Source organism: Oryctolagus cuniculus, chromosome 21, assembly GCF_051225735.1.
Source record: "Oryctolagus cuniculus isolate XC-2025 breed Fujian yellow rabbit chromosome 21, ASM5122573v1, whole genome shotgun sequence".
NCBI lineage: Eukaryota > Metazoa > Chordata > Mammalia > Lagomorpha > Leporidae > Oryctolagus > Oryctolagus cuniculus.
In genome coordinates this window covers 35,345,166-35,364,997 of record NC_142887.1, presented here as the reverse complement: position 1 = coordinate 35,364,997, position 19,832 = coordinate 35,345,166, and the positions used below count along the sequence as shown (strand labels likewise).

At 53.5% G+C, this 19,832-nt stretch overlaps 1 protein-coding gene across 3 annotated transcripts in view; it reads right to left on the bottom strand.

The window, feature by feature from the left end:
* Positions 1 to 19,832, bottom strand: part of HIRA (histone cell cycle regulator) — a 99,155-nt gene that overhangs the window by 15,501 nt on the left and 63,822 nt on the right. For all 3 annotated transcript variants that reach the window (XM_051837242.3, XM_051837244.3, XM_051837243.3), the window contains 11 exons: positions 18,257 to 18,454; positions 15,833 to 15,994; positions 8,371 to 8,575; positions 7,899 to 8,003; positions 6,128 to 6,276; positions 5,438 to 5,599; positions 4,895 to 4,953; positions 4,425 to 4,530; positions 2,736 to 2,858; positions 2,053 to 2,216; positions 238 to 326 (listed from right to left, as the gene is read on the bottom strand). In XM_051837242.3, coding sequence (XP_051693202.1) covers positions 238 to 326; positions 2,053 to 2,216; positions 2,736 to 2,858; positions 4,425 to 4,530; positions 4,895 to 4,953; positions 5,438 to 5,599; positions 6,128 to 6,276; positions 7,899 to 8,003; positions 8,371 to 8,575; positions 15,833 to 15,994; positions 18,257 to 18,454 — 1,522 coding nt within the window. The remainder of the gene's footprint in view (positions 1 to 237; positions 327 to 2,052; positions 2,217 to 2,735; positions 2,859 to 4,424; positions 4,531 to 4,894; positions 4,954 to 5,437; positions 5,600 to 6,127; positions 6,277 to 7,898; positions 8,004 to 8,370; positions 8,576 to 15,832; positions 15,995 to 18,256; positions 18,455 to 19,832) is intronic.

Below are 19,832 nucleotides of genomic sequence, written 5' to 3'. Positions count from 1 at the left end.
CTTCCCTCGGCACCAGTGCACGTGACAGAGGGCTCCCGGAGCTCCTGATGCCCAGGGCCAAGCTCCTGCCAGGTGGGGAAGCGGCCGCATGTGGCTCTCTCACTGACACGATGGCCCACGCAGGGTGCTGGAGAGGTCTAGCGGGGAGGAAACTTTGAAGCCCTCTGGCTCATTTTTACAAGCTCCACGTCCATGCTTTGAGAGGATTCTTGCAGCAAGAATGAAAGCAGCACCTACCACTACTGTTGACTCCCACTGGCTTCCAGTGGAGTAGTGAACTGGACCCAGTAAGTCCTTGCATATTTCTCGGAGTCGGTATTCAAACCCTAATTACAGAAAAAAAATAAAAGACAAAACAAAACAGAAATAGGAATACATTATAAAATGAAATAAAAAATTAAGAATATGCTAAGTTGTTGTATCTATAAAAACCAGAATGAACAAATACCTAGGTCATCGCCTACTACAGGCAAGCACCTCATGCCTGCGTCTCAGCATGGGGCACTGAGACCCAGGACTGCAGACTCTCACTCGCCCACTCCCCTGGCAGCCATTAGCACCCGTGTGTGCCGGGCTCACAGGACAAACAAGACATGGGCAGCTCTGCGAGGCACTCCCAAGGGGACTGGACAACGGGGGACCCACAGCAGGGGAGTGGGGGGGCAACCACGTGAGCGGCCTGAGCAGATGGAAGAGAAGGTGAGGCTATCACTGAGGAATGCTGGCTGAGCAGGCGCGTGTCAAGGGCCGTGGGCACCGCATCCTGGGTGCAGCTGCCACGGAGGCGGGAGGCCAAGTCGGGGGTCTGTCAGCACCTGGTGGCAGCTGAAGCCAATGGCAAGGATCACCTAAAGGTACAGGTTCATGGGAAGAGAGATGAAGCCAGAATCTGAGGCATCTGCAGTGAAGAGGTCTCCCTTCAACCCTTGATTCTTCCTTTTACAGCTGAGGCAACAGGACCGAGGGATTGGGACCAAGAGAGGGGCGAGTGGTGTGTGGACACTGGAACCGATGTGCAAGGTGGAGAAAGGCGAGCAGTTCGTGTGGTTCCATGAGCAGGTGGAGGGGCCTAGAGGGTGCAGGGACTTCACCAGGGCTTTGGGGAGTCCTGCTCCATACCTGGTACAGGGAAGTCCAAAAAGGACTGAGAACAGGGGTTTCCAGGGGGACAAGGAGCGCAAAGCCTAAGATGGGACCCCAGGAAAGGGTGCACACAGACCCCGCTCTCACACAGCTGGAGGCGAATGTGAGGAGTTAGCTCTAGGAGATCTGTCACAGGGGTCTGGTCTGCTTCTCTTTGCCTTTTCTGCACTTAAAAAAAAGCTCCTCTATCTCTATCATCATCAGAACAGGGAGAGGCTGTGAGGGAGGCGAGGGCTGTGCAGTCACAGGGAGAACTCTAGGAGGGCCACCCTCAAGCATGAGGAAGGGCTGGAAAGACAGGGCCCCACGCTTGCCCAGCAGTGGATGAGAGGCTGTTGGAGGTCACACTGGTGCTGGGACAACCACCTCCTCCGGCACACCTTCATTTCTGCAGAGGACACTGTGAGGAGGCACAGACGCCAAGAGCTGTGGCCTGGAGGGCCCAGGCTGGAGAGAGGCGCTGGGCGGCAGGGACACCCTTCCAGCGCAGGAGGGGCTCAGAGAAGGAAGAGACGTGCTGCTGAAGATGTCCAGCCTTGGGGACGGGGTGATTAGAGTGCTACCAGGGCTGCCGGGGAGCGTGGAGGCCAGGAGCTGGGTGTCAGGTCCCTGTTCAGGGCCCTGCAGCCTGTGGGGCTGGACGCTGCTGAGCTGCTCTGATCGCAGCTTAGGCTAAGAAGTAGGGGGCTGAGGGACCCACCTCACTGGCAGAGGAGGAGGAAGCCAGTGCCTCGGGTCGGAGGTGGGGAGTTGGGGGTTGGGGGGGGTGACTGGGGCCCATAAGGAATGTATTAGAGTGCAGGGCACTCTGGGCTGCCACACTGCTTCCTTGACTCACAGGGACGCACCTGTGCTGGGAGGACTGAGGGGCAGAAGGAGAAGGCTCTTTGGGGCTGCCAGGACCCTCACCTTCATTGACAAGGTACCGTGCATAGAGGAGGAGCCAATGCCGGTACTCGTGGCTGGACTGCAGGGTGAGTGCTGCCGCGACCTGGTTCTCTAGGTAGGCCAGGGTGGTCTCTTGCTGCACCACATGAGGCACGGAGAAGAGCCGGGCAGCCTGCCTTCCCGAGCTGCAGAGAATGGGCAGAGCACACAGGATGAGGCAGGTGGTGGCCCTGTGTGCCCTAGGGCACCCACGAGGAGAACCAGCAGGGGTGGCCGCACCTGGGCTGGCTGAGGCTTCCCATCTACCAGACAATCTGCGGGCACACATCCCAGACTCCTTGGTCTGTGCGCACCATTTGCCAGCCACAGGCTCCTGGCATTCCAGGATCCCACCCTGTACTTGCCATCAAGGCTCCTGAGGTGGCAGGCCAGTGATCCATTCCCCTGACCCGAAATACTGCCCCGCAGGGGTACCCGACCCTTAGCACTGCTGGACTGCCATCCGAGCCCCTGAAGTGACAAGGCCTATGTCCCAGCCACCTCCCTGAAACATCACCCAGTGAGGGCCCGCAACCCTCAGCACCCCAGCCAGCCTCTCCCAGCCTGCCTGTGCTAAGCAGCAGCAGAGGCACAGGAAGTGGGCAGAGACAGGTTCCGTCCCGGGCAGGACTGCTGACAGCGGCCATGGCACTCAGCTCACGTACTTGGAGGTGCGGCCCTGGATTATGGCTAAGGGTCCTGAGCACAGCATGGCATCCTGGGATGGCAGGCTGCTCCTAAAGTCCGCACACTGGGCCAATGAGTCCTGTTTGTCAGAAACCAGGTTCCTGGGGAGGCAAAGGCAGGAGCAGAGCTCAGAAACATCAAGAAGTCAGCCAGAGGAAGCTGGCAGGAAGGCCACGGCAGGGCCAGCCCCACCCGCCTGACCACCACAAGCCAGTGGAGGCCGAGAGTCACACTGGGTCTCTACACCAGTGCCCGTCGCTGGCACACGCCCTAGGTATGTTCCAGAGGAAAGATGAGCAGCAGTGAAGGTTGCTAGCAGGGCTCTGCTGTGAAGCTGTCGGCTCCTTGGCCTCAGCGTGACAGCTGAGGGCATCCGTGTGTGAAGTGTGTTCTGCACGCCGAGTCACATGCTGCCATGGCCTGCCCAGGGGCCTGTGTGGCCTGGGCCCTGACTGCTGCCAAGCAGTGCCAGGTCGCCAGCCTTCTCGTGCTTCCCAGAATCCCCCAGGCAGGGAGTTCTGCCACCTTCTCCAAATCTTTCCTGTCTTTGTAAAGGAAGCACTGTTCGTACCCTTCTAAAAGAGCCAGGGGCCCTTGTACATACAGCCAAACACAGCAGTGCCTACAGTCAATACTCCTTTTCTTAAGTACTGGTCTGGTTTCCAGTACGATGATAATCACATACAACACACGACTTTTTTCGCAGTTTGGGAGAACAGGTTATAGAGATTGCGTTCTAGCTCGAGAGAGACATCTCAGTGTGAGCCAGAGCTTGTGCTAACTCCTAACAGAAAACAGGTTGGGCAGCAGCAAGCTTTGGTCCTGAAGGAGCCAAGGTGCTGGCAGAAGAGACTTTCCTTGGAATGGCTGAGACACAACCCACAAGTCACACCTGGGCTAAGATATCTAATGTATAAAGAGGAAGATTTTGCAAAGACAGAAAATTCCAACTGTGCAGAACAAAATGCCAGTGATGGCGCAGGGTGAGCGTGTGTGTACCCTCACAGCTCTCTAAGACTGAAGGTCGACCTTGCCCGTACGCTCACAGAAATCTGATGCTGGCGGGGCTGCTCTGGAGCCGGCTCACCTGTGCTGACCAGGGCTAAGGAGGCCCGTCTAGAAACACATATCAGGAACAATTTTCAGGGCAGGCATTGTGGTGCAGTGGGTTGAGCTACTGCTTACAATGCCTGCAACCCAGACTGGAATTCAGGTTTAAGTTCTGGCTCCCCTGCTTCTGATCCAGTTTCCTGCTAAGGCATCCTGGGAGGTAGTGGATGGTGGCTTAAGTACTTGGGCCCCTGTTACCTATTGGGGAGACTCAAATAGAGTCCTGGGCTCCTGGCTTTGGCCTGGCTCAGCACTGGTTGTTGTAGGCATTTAGGGAGTGAACCAGTGGATGGAATATTTCTGTCTCTCTTTCAAGCAGACGAAGAAAAAAAAAGATTTTAACATAAAACAAACAATTGTCAATGCCTATGCCAATGCAAAGACTCTAGGAACAGAGGTAGCACCCCATGGGATGGCAGGGCGCATCCTGGCTGTCACTGTGGGTTGCATTCCAGGAACAGCAGGGACAGGCAGGCCTAAGCAGCAGGATCTAGAGCCTGGGCTACACTGTCCAGAGCACATGGGTCATCTCCTGGAGAGCAGGGCAGCTTGCTTACCATGTAGAAAGTGACGGATTAAAGCAGTATGCCTTCCCATCGGACAGGTTCATCACGGGGATTCCATGCTGTGTCAGCAAGATCTGGGACACCGTCATGTCACTTCCTGGGAGACACCATAGGAAATGAGTCTAGGTGCATCGGCACATGCACCAGAGGACAAATCTGAACCCTGGCTCCTATGGTCCTGGCAACCAGAGCCTTAACGGGTGACTCAGCTACTAGGATGGGCTTCCTGGTGCCAGGCATTCTCAATGCCACCCACTAAGCTCTTTGTCATCTCTTGGAGACCCATTCACACATGCCTTAGGGAGTGCGTCTGCCTGCAGGGTACTTGGACCCTCTGCCTCAGTGAGAACCTAGGGCTGGGCCCTGAGCCTGGCTTTCCACCTAGGCTCAGGGGGCTTTTCTGTGTGAAACTTGGGACTGTGGCCTGGAGGGGAGGAAGGGGGACCCAGTGCCGGGGTTACCTGCTAAGATGGAGTGTAGAGACTCCTCTTTCACCACCACCACCTGTCTGTGAACATCCCTGAGAGAGAGACGGGAACAGCTTACTCTCCAACAGAGGTAACTGCAACAGGGCACGCTGGGACTTAAGATACCTGGGCCCTCGCTTATGTTCCCACCCTCTTGTACAAGTCTACAGCAGAGGCCCAGGCCCAGTGCCCGCATCTACTCTGTGAGCTGGCCACAGCAGCCGAGCAGTGTCTGTCACACTGCTGATAAGCCCATATAAGCACCCTGGCATAGGCCATGAAGCCAGGACTCTGTCATGTGGTCCGCTCCTGTAAGGATGATGGCAGGGCTGGGGTCCTCCCTTCCCCTTGCACAGACCCCCTCAGCCCCCCGCCCACACCAGTGCCCAACACAAGCAACATCGCTGGCTGTCAGGGCCTCTTTCCAGGCCCCATGGCTGGCCTTCTCCGCCCCCTTCCCATCCCTGAAGAGACGCAATAGCATAGCCCCATCCAGCCAGGCCCAGGGCCCGTTCCCACCCTGCGCCTGCCTCTCACCAGACGGACAGTGTGGCTGCAGCAGTGAGTGCCATGACGTAGGAGCCCGTGCAGTGCAAAGTGGAGATCGGGGACGGCAGGAGGATGGGAGGGAGGAGGCGGCGGCCGCAGGTGGAGAACACCGAGAGCATCCTCTTTTCACAGGCGACACACACCAGGTCACTGAGGGCAGAGGCAGGGCAGGCGTCACAGAGGCCAGGCACGGAGGCGGATGCAGAGCTCACCCCTGCTCAGGCCTGACGCGGCACAGCCCTGAGCAGGTACAGCCAGAGGGAGAGGCAGGCGGGTGCTGCCGTGAGGACCAGGACAAGCTGGGGACACCAGGGCTGTCTGCCTGAGACACGGGAGACTCTGTTCCCCTCCTGCCCACAGGGCTGCTCCAGCTTTCCTGAGCTCACACTGAGACTGTTAAGAGAAAGGACCAGCCCAGGTCAAAGAGAGCCAGGCAGAGGTCAGTTTAGAATCGGAGGCCTCAGGGAATCTCCCAGCACTTCAAAGACTGGTGTGAGTGACCTCCAGGCTCAGCCTCCTCCTCTGTAACACGGGGATACCACGATGCTGATGTGGGAGGTTGTAGGGACACACGCTTGGCTGGGAGGGAGGCCCTGTGTGAGCCCCCGTGGGACCTCCCACAGAAGGCCACGTCCCAGGGTCGTAACAGCGCCTCCACGCGCTGCACGCGGCTCCTACCCGCTGCCTGCAGCAGTGAGGATGCGGCTGGTGAGCACCGTCTCCCACTCCTTCCCTTCCCGGTTGCACTTCAGGCGGCTCAGCTTCACGCCCCCCACGGCCGTCACTTCGTTCTCCACCTCGATGTACATGGAGGGGTCGGAGCTCACCTGGGGAGGAGAGCAAGCACAGGTGTTTTCGGGTGACAGCAGGCCTGCTGAGATGTGGGGGAGGCGAGACGCCCAGGGGCCCTGCAGCAGGGGACAGAGACAGGCAGACTGGCCAACAGACAAGACGCTAGTGGGGCCGGTGAGGGCTGTGTGGCCCATAGGGCAGGGACAATGTTGGGAGATGGTCTCTGTCCTGTCAGCCACGCAGTTGAGGAACCTGAGAAGAGAATCAGCACCAGAACTCAAGACCTCAAAGTCTCCTGATCTCAACTCCTCGTCTTACACAGAGACCGTAGAGAAGGCACACAGAAGAGACACTGCCTGAAGGACTGTAGCAGCCAAGGACAGCAGGACCAAGACCTGGGTTTCTAGTCACGTGCCAGAAGAATGTGCAAAGACTGCAGTGTGTGGCAAGAACAGAGACGGCAGGGACAAGGTGCCCTCCAGACCCCAAGGCCACGAGCCTTGGTCTGCTTATCTGAGACTATGCTGGCGGGAGCGTCCGTGGTGTAGCATGCAGGAGGTGCACCTATTTCAGTTCCTGGCACCAATGGGCCCAGGGTCATGCCTGACCTGCATATGTTGCAGAGGGAAAATCAAGCAGAGTGGCTGACCGGTTTGCAGTAGTCACACAAGTGGGTGAGCTGGGGTTGAGGGCTGCTAGGGAGGGCAGGAGCTGTGCCCCTTCACAGACACAAGAAACCAAGAACAGGCTCAAGCGGCGCTCCGTGGCTGGAGAAGTTTGGGAGTTTTGTGCTGAAGGCCAAGAAGCAGGGCATCAAGGAGACAATCTGAGTCAGGCCCTGACTGAGTAAGTGCTGCTGACCATTGGAGGCGCCCCTCTCCCAGTCACGTGAGTAGTAACAAGGCAGATGTCCCTACCCACTGGTGTGGCCTGTCTCACTCCTCTGCCCCATAGCCCAGAAGGACCTGTGACTGGGATGGCTGATGTGTTCCCTAGTGTGCTACGAGGAGCAGCTTGGGCCTTGAGCGGTGTGGCCAGTCAGAACCGAACTTACACGGAGGCTGCAAAGGGTACCTGAGGACATGCACCTGAGCTGAGGTACAAAGGGTATGCCAAAAGGTGACTGTGTGAAGGCACCATGGTGGGAGAGGCCTGGCACTGCTAGGCCAGTGATCAGAGGGCCGTTGGGTACAAGGATTATTTGCTCTGGTTACAAGCTTCCTCTCTGAGACATCAAACAGCTCTGATGACTGCCAGGCTCTGAGAAGCAGATAAGGCCAGTGGCCACTGGGGGACAGAATACAACCAGACAGTCCCAGGGGCACTGAGCTGGAGGCTGTCACATGTGGAGAAGGAGGAAGCTTCCAGGAGAAGGGAAGGGCTGTCTGAGATGCGTCTTGAAGGAGCTGGGCATCAGAGAATGTGATGGCAGGGCCAGCCCCAGTAGTGGGGGACTGCAGAGAGAAAGCGGTCTGGGGGTGGGGCAGAGGTGGCCAGGGAGTGTGCTTGACTCAGTGGTGCTCTGATCACTCTGAGCTCCTCCAGAAGGGAAGGGCCACTGGGAAAGCGACCCCGTAGCAGTCAGAAGACAGGGTTCACCCTGCGGGAGAGGTGTGTGTGCCCCCGGAGTCGATGGGTGGAGGGCCCCAGCCCTTACCTGGAGGGTGAATGCTCTCTGGGGGCCTGGAACCGGCAGCTTCAGTGCAAGTGCTGGTGCAGACAGACACATGGCCTCCTTCTCCGCAGTCAGGGCAGCTGGAGACTGGAAGAGCCAGGAACATCCCTGAGCCCTGCCCGGCACTACAGGGCTAGTGATAGGGAAAGGTAACACCTCACCTCGAGGTGAGGCTGGGCCTGCACCAGGCCGTTTCCACCCACTCAGGAAGGGAGAAAGCACACAGGATGCTACAGGGATGCCCATCTTAGACACAAGACAGCTGACACCAGGGACTATGGGTCCCCAAGGGGGAGGTTGGTGTGGCCTCCATGCTGCATTACGGGGGTGTTAGTCGAAGGCAGCTGGTCCCCAGGTGTCCCACACTGGTGGGGTGTACCACAGCATGCTGGGCCTCCCAGCATGGGGCCGGGGGGCAAGGTGAGGACAGGCAGGATGAGCCTGTGGGCCTCACCTGGACAGACAGAGACACGGGCAGGAGACGGGAGTCCTTCCGAGGGCGCCCTTTCTTCTTCTTCTCCACCGTCTCTACCTCAAGCTCAAGTTTTCGCTTGGACAGTGAAGAAGGCTTGGCCAGAGGGACCTTTTCGTCACTGTCGCTGCTGCTCTCCAGGAGGTCCCGGGACCGCAGCTCTTTCACAAGGTTCTGCTCTTTCAACCTGCACAGACACAGACACCCATGGCATTTCCTGTATCTTTATTAATTTGTGTAACAGTTAAAAACACAGCAGGTTAAGCTGCCATTTGCGACACTGGCATCCCATATCAAGAGTGCTGGTTCGAGTCCTGGCTACTCCACTTTAGATAGAGCTCCCTGCTAATGCACCTAGGAAGGCAGCGGAGGATGGCTCCAGTACTTGGGCCCTTACCATCCCCAGGAAGACTAGGATGGAGTTCCTGGCTTCAGCCTGGCCCAGACCTGGCTATTGGAGCCACATGAGATAAGAATCAGTGGATGGAAGATCTCCTTCTGTCTTGCCCAGTCACCCACCTCCAATCACGCCATCTTGCCCCCGCCCCCAAGTTTCTTGGCCTTTCAAATAAACCAATCTTTTTTTTTTAAAGCCATATTCTTGGAGCTGGCATTGTGGCGCAGCTACTTAAGCTGTTGCACGTGACACTGGCATCCCAAACAGGTGCTGGTTCAAGTACCAGCTGCTCCACTTCTGATTCAGCTCCCTGCTAATGGCCTGAGAAAGCAGAAGATGGGGAGACCCGGACAGAATTCAAGGCTCCTGGCTTCAGCCTGGCCTAGCCCCAGCCATTGTGGCCATTTGGATCACTCTCCCTCCAGGACACTGCCTTTCAAATAAAATAAATCAATCTTAAAAAAAACAACAACAACACATTCTTTGTAAAAAGCTGATAAATAAAAAAAGAAGGGAGGAATTCTGGTTTCTACTCTATCATGTAAAGAGCTTGGCAGCTCATGTTTTTGTCCTCACAATAAGAAAGATGAAGACAATGAAAATCAATAGCTCTTCTTGGATCCATTAGAGAACACGGGCAGCAGGGCAGACTGCCGCCCTGACACCTGGAGAGATGGATAAGGACAGAAAGCCACAGCTGGCCTGCAGCAGAGGCCCCGGAGTGTAGCTGGCAGGAATATTCCTAAGCTAACTGAGGCTGCGTGCAGGCGAGCTCGGCAGTTACAACTCCTGGGGCCAGCTGGTAGGAGGGAATTCTATCTCGAGGAGAGGTCCTTGCACTTTTACCTCTCAGCCTAGACTGCGGATGCAGAAAACTCTCCAGTGTTCTGGGCTGGGGGAGCGAAGAGGGCATGGTAACCATTGTGAAACAAGCTCAGACCATCTGGTTCTTCATAATTAAAGCCTGCTCTCAAGGGAAACTACTTTACCAAAGCCTTAGCTGACCTGGGGCAGGGCAGTGAGTCACCTCCTGTCCCATCCCGGCTTCTCTCACCTGACAGTCTGCCTGTCTCTCACACACACACACGCACACTAAGGAACTGCACAGAAGGCCATGGGGCTGGGACTCTGCTCCAACAGCAACAAACAAGGAAAATTAACCATGAGATCACGAAAACAGCTTTTCCTTCCCAATACTTCACCGCCGCATCAACAAGGCTCCAGCATAACGCAGCAGATTACAACTGAGAGAGGTGTAAAACACAGACTCTACTGAACGAAGGGCTTCCCGGGAAACCCAAAGGCAACAGGGAAGACAAAATAAGGCCACTAGAAAGTTTCAGAGTTTCTGACACAGTTAGCTACAGGAAACAGAAAATGCAGTTTCACTCGCGGCCAGATAAAGCCTTGTCCTTAAGACCTAACTCCCTCACTCCCAGTTACTCAAAGATTCTGCCCAGCTTGCAAGCCAAAAGGACAAGACATGACTGAAGGCAAAACAAAATTAAGCAGCAAAAATAAACAAAAATACCAAACATGGTCTCAAGAGACAAAGCAGGGGCAGGTGTTTGCGGTACAGTGTGGGTTAAGCTATTGCCTGGAATGCCAGCATCCCATATCAGAGTGCTGGTTTGAGTCCAGGCTACTCCGCTTCCCAATCCAGCTTCCTACTAATGCGTCTGGGAAAGCAGCAGATGATGAACCAAACACTTGGGCCCCTGCCGCCATGTGGAAGACTCACAGAGAGTCCCAGGCTCCTGGTTTCAACCTGGCCCAGACTTGGCTGCTACAGACATTTGGGGAGGGAACCAGCAGATGAGAGACAGATCTCTCTCTCTTCCTCAGTATCTCTGCCTACCAAATAAATTAATTTTGTGTTTTAAATAGACAAAGCAAACATCAGAAGCAAAGCTGAGATATAGCAGAAAAGCCTGGAATTCTCAGACCAAGATTTTAAGTAACTATGATTAATGTGCTAAGGGTAATAATGGGAAAAATTAGACTACATGTGAGAACAAGTGGGTAGTGGCAGGGAGAATTTAATCATAATTACAGAGACGATGATGATACTAATATCAGCTAATAATTTTCCAAAAAAATCTGCTCCCAGATTCTCAAATGGTAGAAAACCAAAGACAAAGGGAAAAGCTGCAAGGAAGCCACAGGAGGAAAAGCCACCTCCTCAGAGAAGAAGGTAAAGATCATATTAACCCATCAAACTAGAATTCCATATCTAGTGAAATCATGCCTCAAAAGTGGAGAAATAAAATTCTCTCAGAGGGGCCGGTGCTGTGGCATAGCGGGTAAAGCCGCCACCTGCAGTGCCAGAATCCCATATGGGCGCCAGTTCAAGTCACGGCTGCTCCATTTCCAATTTGCCTCTCTGCTATGGCCTGGGAAAGCAGTAGAAGATGGTCCAAGTGCTTGGGCCCCTGCACCCGCGTGGGAGACCTGGAAGAAGCTCCTGGCTCCTTGCTTCAGATTGGCTCAGCTCTGGCCATTGCAGCCATCTGGGAAATGAACCAGCAGATAGAAGACCTCTCTCTCTCTCTCTCTCTTTGCTTCTCTGTAACTCTTTCAAATAAATAAATCTTAAAAAAAAAAAACCTTAAAAAATTTTTTTTTCAAAAAAGAAGGAAAATGATGCCATCAGAAACTCCTATCTGGCCTCAATCCTTTTGGTATGATTGGTAGCACTGGCCTTTCTTTCAGTTCTCACTCTATTTACTTTTATGTGGGAATCACACCTTCAAAGAACACTAGGTCCTGCATTTCTCATGAATTCCATCAGAGGGCTCTTCTCCCACAACACTTCAGATGTCATAAATATTAACAAGACGCAGTATGATCGATAGCTCACTTCTTCAAAGTGTCTCTTCTGAGACTATGCCCGACGTTGCTGGCCATGACAGAATCCCTCGGTGACGGGCACCATCCCTGCACCACTGCCTCAAGGAGTGCCCGGGAGGTACACCCCAGCCTAGTGCCCAAGGGTCCCCATCTCCACCTGCCTCCTCCCTGCTCACCAGCAGGTCTGACCGCAGGCCCCTGGTCTGTTAGCCCTCATCTGGACATAGCTTACAGCTGCTCTTGCTCCTGTCCACAGAAATGTGGGCAAGTACACCAGTGTGCAGAATCTGGAAGTCTTTCCATCTGTATCTCTGGGAAAAGCCCAATTTCTGCTCTGTGAAACTAAGAAGCTTGTTCCTCATTCAACACCCCACGATAGGGCCAAGTGTATACTTGTGGATAAACATTAAGTTCTAGAATATTCTATGTCAGCATTCTTCTTCCTATGTGCTTCTCAGAATTCTTTTTTACAATTTTCAGACTTTGCTTAACTACAGTTTTGTAAAATACAGTAAGAATGCCATAATGCCACACACAGCAACATCAAAGCTACCAAATACATTTCTGAATGATGTGATCACTTTCTGAGCTCACCTCAATGGTGGTCTGTGAAGGTCACTTTGCTTGGCACTGCCCCAGCTCAGGCTGTTCTACTCTGTAGGGCTGGGACCTCACAGCAAGCCCTTGGGAGTCTCCCCACCTTGCACCTCTGCCTGACACCCTGTTCAGGGTCCCTGAAGCCAGTGGCCCATCAGGAACTACACCTCCTGAGTCACTGTGTGGGCAGCTGCTCTCTGGATCCAGAGCTGCCTCAATCATGCACAGGTTCCTTCCTAGGTTCTGCTTGCTCTGGCCAGCTTGCCCGCAGTGACCCACCTCAGGTCCCACTATGCCTCTCTGACACATGGCCTGGAGGTAGGGTGGAGGAGTGGAAGCACCAGTTCACCAACAACTGCCACCAAGCACTTGGGAGGGAAGGGTCAGCTCCCAGACTCACCTGAGGCTGGTAGCTGAGAAGGGCCAGTGAGGTTGCAGGGGCCTCACTGCCCAGCCAGCCACAAGGTACAATGAAAGAGCGACAGCAGGGTCTGTGCTGCTCCCGTGAGATGGGGCAAAGGTGCTCACTCTTCACCACTAGGGAGCACCCCCTGAGAAGGGTTCTTGTGGGAGGTCCCTTCTGCCTAAGAGGAGATGAACTTAGGAATCTGACTCCTCATAGGCGTTCTCTGATCAGAGCAGCCTGGGTGCCTCCTATCACTCCACCAGGAAGCAGGTGTTGGTGTCTGGCTCCTAGTGCTATTCTGAACATTGGGTGTGATGCTGTGCCCTGAAAGGAAACTTCCACTGGCAAGTGTTTTAAAGGGCTCCTCCTGCCTTTCACTGTGAAAACAATCCTATAAAGAAAGCTTCTGCGTTTCTATAGAGCCTGTATGCAAAGCCTTTATTTTGTTGATGCCATTAGGAGGGCCCAACCCAACTACTTAGAATTTAGCACCAAGCTCTTAGAAGCTCACCAGACACACATTCTGCCTGCCCTGGAAGCAGGAAGCTTGCTCAGCCGCAAGTAAATGCTTGCTCTCTGTCACTTTCCAGTAAGGAGCTGAGAATGATGAACTTGATGGTCTTTTATTGCACAGGTTTTGCTGGAGCTGTATGTATGGCTGAAAGGTGAGACTGCGGACTCAGCTGAATTCAGGACATTGCCTCCAGCAGTCCGAGGCAAGCGAACAATCAGGGTGCCCAACACCCAAGACACAGGAGATGGTGGGGCTGGCCGGCATCATGAGAACCCACGAGGCAAACGAGAAGCGGCTTCCTTGACTAGCACAAGGACTTGCCGGCGATGGCACTTTGATTTCTCTTAGGTGGGGATTTCATTTTATTTATTCCGTACAGACCTCCAGCCATTTCCTAAACTGAGGTCTCAACTGAGCTTCCAGTAAGCCTGTGAAGTCCTCCGTGAGGGCTGCCCTACAACACGTGCTCCTGCGGGACCCCCACAAGGTGCAGTTCCTCACCCCCGCAGCACTCTGGCCAGTTCCTCAAGCTGAACGCTCTCTTCATCTAGCTCAGATCTGCTCTCTGAAATGCCCATCAACAATTCTCCACCCATAAATTGTTATTTATTTGAAAGGCAGAAAGACAAAAGATAGGGACACAAAGAGCGATCTTCCATCCACTGGTTCCCTCCCCAAATGCCTGCAATAGCCGGGAGCCTCGAAGTAAATCTGGGTCTCCCATGGGGGTGGCAGGGACCCAACTGCCTGAACCATCACCCACCGCCTGCCAGGGTGTCCACCAGCAGGAAGCTGAAACTGGAAGTGGAGCTGGGATCTGAATCCAGGCACACCAAAAGAGGATGTAGGCAACCAAGGCAGTGGCCCAACTGCTGTGCCAGACTGCCCCTTCCACAGTATGGATGTTTCAAAGTTTATTTATTCTGATTTCATTTTAAAGGGAGAGAAATGGACAAGAGATTTCTCCATCTACTTGTTCATTCCCCAAATGCCTACAACAGCCAGGGCTGAGCAGGCTGAAGCAACTAGGAGCCCAGAACTCTATCTACGTCTCCCGTATGGATGGCCGGGACCTGCCGGCTGCCAGGGTGTGTTATCAGCAGGAAGTTGGATTGAAAATGCGAGTAATGGAGACTTGAATCAATGGCATGTGGATGTCTCAAGTGGTGACTTAACTGCCGTGCCAAATGCCCAAGCCTACATTGCCTTTTTAAATTATAACGATTACTGGTTGTTGTTTTGTTTTGGCTCATTTCCAAACTCATTTGGGCTTTTTTAAAAAATAAGTTTATTATTATTACAACTATATTTTTATTTGAGAGGCAGAGAGATGGACAGCCAAATGCCTACAATGGCTGGAGCTGGGTAGGACCTAAGCCAGGACCGTGAACACAATCCAGGTCTCCTATGCGGTGGCAGGAATCCAATTGTTTGAGTTACTACCACCGCCTCCCAGGTCTGCAGTAGCAGGAAGCTGGAGTTTGGAGTCAGGAATGAACTAACATGGGACGCCACATCTTAACTGCTAGACCAAATGCCCACTCCTCATCTGGGATCTTTGATGATATATTACTCTTTTTTTTTTTTTTTTTTTTTTTGGACAGGCAGAGTGGACAGTGAGAGAGACAGAGAGAAAGGTCTTCCTATTTTTGTTGTTCACCCTCCAATGGCCACCGCTGCCTGCACACTGCAGCCAGAACAGCGCGCTGATCCAAAGGCAGGAGCCAGGTGCTTCTCCTGGTCTCCCATGCAGATGCAGGGCCTAAGCCCCTGGGCCATCCTGCACTGTACTCCCGGGCCACAGCAGAGAGCTGGCCTGGAAGAGGGGCAACCGGGACAGAATCCAGCGCCCCGACCGGGACTAGAACCCGGTGTGCCGGCACTGCAGGCAGAGGATTAGCCTATTGAGCGGCGGCGCCGGCCCTTTTTATTCTTTACTGCAACATAATTCACGTATTATAGAATTCACCAGTTTAATAGTAATGCTTAGTATATTCATCAAGTTATGCAACCCATCACCACCATCTATAAACACCAGATCACTCCCCTAATCCCATAAAGAAACCCTGTACCCATCAGCAATCACTCTGCCCCTGCTACTTCCCCACCCTAGGTAACCGCTGACTGACTCTGGATTTTCCTGTTCTCGATGGTTCTTTGAGATTAATTTCTTTCACTTTGCATACTGTTTTCAGGTTTTGTTCCTGTCCTAGTACACTTAAGTACTCCCTTCCTTTTTATTGATGAGTAAAATACTTTTGACTTGATATACCACATTCTGCGGTTTTATGTTTCTCATTTATTTATTTGAAAGACAGAGAGAGACAAGACAGTCGGAGCTTGCTCTTCCATCTGCTGGCTCACTTCCCAAATGTCTACAAACAACGACACCATTCTCAGCACGGCCTCCCCCTGGCCAGCCCTCATCCCTTCGCCCTGGCTGCTCTTTGGCCCACTGTGTCCTTCCAGGCATGTCCCTGCTTTAAGCGGCCACTCCCTTTTCTTGGAACCAGTGGCTCACTCACGGCTCTGCAGTCTTGCCCCATGTAACGCAGTGACTGGTGTCTGCCCCCTGCAGGGGACAGGCTGCATGGCAGGAGAGCTGACGCTGCACTGCTGGCCCACAGTGGCACCTGCTCTCTCCTGGCTTCTATCCGGGTCCCACAAAACTACCACCTACCTCTCGACAGCCGTCGGCGTAACGCTGGTCAAGGCGGGAGCACCCGGAGTGGCTTTGGATCGCTCTGTGAATCGGGAGTCAAATGCCTTCATGGGCTCGATCTTGGACGGGGTGGTTAACACGGAGGGCGACGATGCAGCAGGAGTAGAGGTAGCATTCACACTGGGGGTGAAGAAGAGGAGGCTCGTGAAACACCAGCCCTAGCACACCGGGAGGGCGAGGATTTGCATCACTGGGAGCCTACTTGAAGGGGGCACAAATAACCAACTTCTAGAAACACCATAAATGTCAAGATGTAATTGATGGATCCTAATTCTTTAAAATTTTCATGCATTAAAGATGGTGAGCAGATGCATTCACATTTGCCCAGTCGCACTGTCTGAGGGCTTTGGGGGTAGCATGAGGCCTAGAAAAATGGTTCTGACCCCTGTTGTGGCTAACCGTATAGTCCCATCGCCACAGTCAGATACAGCATCTCTGTGGGGGACGGTGAATCCGGAGAGGCCTAGAGGAAACTTCCTGAGCCTGCCTTGAATTTGAAAACCTGACTTTAAGTTTCAAATCCCTGGTAGCAAACACCCCAGCCCCAGTGCACTTTTGCCTAAGGATCATTAAGGTGGTATAACAGGAGTGGCTAGGACCCTTTTGTATCACAGCCTCCCACCCCTTGCCCGCATCCCTCATCCGCTCTGTACCGCAGCTGTATATACACCTCCCTTTTACAATAAAGTGAGACCCTGCTTCGACTGGGCTCCACACCGCGCCTGATTATCCCCCGGGTTTGGGGAAGGCTGAGTGGCGGGTGGCGCACTTCCCCTCCTCGGTCAAGGCAAGCTGAGGGCAGCCTGCCTAATTCTCCGGCGGTGGCAAGGAACAGTCACCGCAGCATCTCCCCGCCAAAACACCAGCTTCTCCCATGCTACAGTGGGTCTGAAGAATGAAGCCCTGACCCGGGGGGCCCCAGGTCACAGTTTGTTCCTGGCTGCCATCAGCCATGACCCTGTCCTGGGCATCCCTGCCATCTCTCAACTGAGACAACGACAAATTCTTAGTACTCTCCCCCAAGGGCTCACCTCATAACCCTTGCCTTCTACTTCAGAGACAGCAAAGGCGCAGGCAGGATCTTGCCCAGCTTTCCTTCTGCCTAAGTCCATTTCCACATGCTGGGGCCCAAAGCTCTGGGCCTCCTGCTGAGCACACCCAGGTCAACACCATCTACCCCACCTACTCGGACCTCGTCACAAACGCCTGTCTGCGGTCATCCTCCATTGACGCATGAGCACCAGAACCGGCTGGGTCAACCCCTGAAACGTTCCTCAGATCTGGTGCTCTCTGTCCCAGCAAATGCCCCTTCTCCCTGGAGGTCTGCTTAACTGTCCTGTTGCTCAGTCTCCTCCTCCCATCCAGCCTCACACCCTCCCAGACCTTCACAGCAGTGACACCTGATGCTCAGCGTGTCTCCATGGCTAAGACACGACTACACAAGCCCTCGGCCCCAGCAGCAGTATCATCAGTCGTGTGTGCCAGGGCAGGGGCAAACTCAGGCATCCTTGCCAGCTGCAGCCATCTTCCTTGCAGATCCCAAAGCCTCTGTGACCACTCAGGAAGACCCCAGACTACATGGTTCAGAACAGAAACCTAGTCTTCCTCCCCTCTTTCCGGTCTTCCTCAGAGGATACTCCCTCCCTATACCTCTTCCTCGGTTACCTTGGATGTGCCCTGGGCGGAGATAGGGGGCCATTCTCTGAGACCTGCCCACCAGCCCCTCCCCCAACAGCTAGCCATTGTTACCCAGGGGACCCCCAGAGCCACCTCACGACTCTGCAGTCGCCTCTTCCCCACCAGCCCTGCATACTCTGCATGGCCTGGAGCAGGTACCAGACTCATGCTCATGTTCATGCTCAGTTGGTCCTTTGTGACTCCTAACTTGGTTTCTAGGCAAGGGTCAGTGAGACACGCAGACCATCTTGCTGTGTGACTATAACTCTGCGAGGCAGAGGAGTCTGTGGACTTACATGTGGGCGCCCTGCCTGGGACAAGCAGTGGGTGATGCTCTCTGTAGAGTGGTGTGGGGACCAAAGCCCCAGAAATGCGAGGCCACCTCCAGTGTAGACCTGCCAGAAAGAGGGGCTGCTGCTGCTGCGGTGAGTGGTGCCTCGTCAGCAGGGGCCCTGCCATCAGCAGCTTCTGTCGGTCAGGACAGACTCTCTGTGAAGTTTTCACAGCACCTGGGCGTCATCAGATATCTGAACTCACCTCTTGTGTAAGCAGGCCCTCGTTCAAAATCAAGCATTTCTCTTTTTCCCTTTTTCACTGAGGAGGCCACAAAGCACCAACAGAATCCAATTCTCTGTCCTTGGGACGGAAGTCCTAAACCCGAACTTTCCCTCCAGGGTTCAGAAGCCAGCCTTGGCACCCACTAACCTGTCCTTACTGAGAGGCTCGCCCGCAGGCCTGGCGCCAGTGGCTACCACAGGCTCTGCGCAAGGCTTTGAGGTGCCGAAGGAGTTTGGGGTGTTGGAGTCCAGTGGCAGGAGCTGCTGACTGCTGTGAGCGGAGAGCATGGTGCCCGCCAGGGAGCCTGAGAGGGGGATGCTGTTGAAGAACGCCGTGGAGAAGTCCCTGTGGTCGACCAAAACAAGAGTCAGCTGTGGAAATCAGACGCTACATCAAGCACTTTATACAAGATCAACATTTTTTTTTTCTGTCTGGATCCAAAGGCAATATGCTTTTCATGGGAGATGAACCAGAAAGCTATAGAAAAGTAAACAGAAAATGAAGATCACCTTAATACCCTGTTTTCAACTGAATCTAAGGTATACTGTATATACAAAGAAGCAGGAAAACTATGGTACTAATGCTGTCAGAGGCCACTGTTCTTAACAGTGCACCCTGATCTCAAGGGGCTGCAAACACGTATTTCTGAACAAATGAAATGCTACACCAGAGAGGTCTCCCTTCCCTAACGGCCGTGGGGCTTACTGCTGGATGGATGTTCAATTTACACCAAGCCTCTACTGAGGAATGACAGAACTGTCTCTCAGCTTTTTCTGTAAAAGGTATTCTTGCAACAGGAAGGCAAGAGTTCAATGTTATGACTGAGGGCCCTGGGGTCAGCATTGTGGCACAGTGCGTTGAGCCACTAGGGCAATAATGGCATCCCATACTGGAGTGCAAGTCCGATCCCAGGTGCTCTGCTCCCGATCCAGCTCCCTGCCAGGGCACCTGAGAAAGCAACAGAAGATGGTCCAAGTCCTTGGGGCCCTGCCACTCATGTGGGAGACCAGGATGAAGTTCCTGACTCCTGCTTTCAGCCTGTCCCAGCTCTGGACATTGTGGCCTTTTGGGGAATGAACTAGTGGATGGAAGATCTCCTTCTCTGTTGCTTGGCCTTTCAAGTAAATAGACCTTAAAAAAAAAAAAAAAAAAGGAAGAGGGCCCGTGGCTAAAACATCCAGGTCTTACTCCTCTGCCTTTCTTTGCCCAGCTCCTGGCTTTGTTATGCTTCCGAAAGTGCCAACACCCTGCCACAGGGGTGCTTGTCAAGACTAAAGCAGTCAACACAGTACATGCTCACAACGCAGAGCGACTGCTCAAGCATGGCAGAAACTGTCATCACAGCTATCGATTCACAGATTACATGGGATGCATTCCTAAGTGGAACTGGAGCAGCGAATGATGAGTTTTGGTAAATGTTCCTAAACTGCCCTCCTCAGGGGTTTAAATTACAAGCCATGTGTGAGGATACCTATTTTGCCATACCCTAACAGTGTTATCAAGCTTCTTGATATTTCAAAATCTGATGGATGAAAAATATTCCTCTTATTACAGTTTTACTTTGAGATGACTTTGATGTGTGTGGATGTAAAACTTTTCATATAGAAACATCTGACTTCCTTTTCTGTGCAGTTTTGCTTATCCTTTGTCTATTTTACTACTGGTGTTCATTACCAACTTGTTGGAACTATCCACATATTTAAAAAAAAAAACACCATTCTTT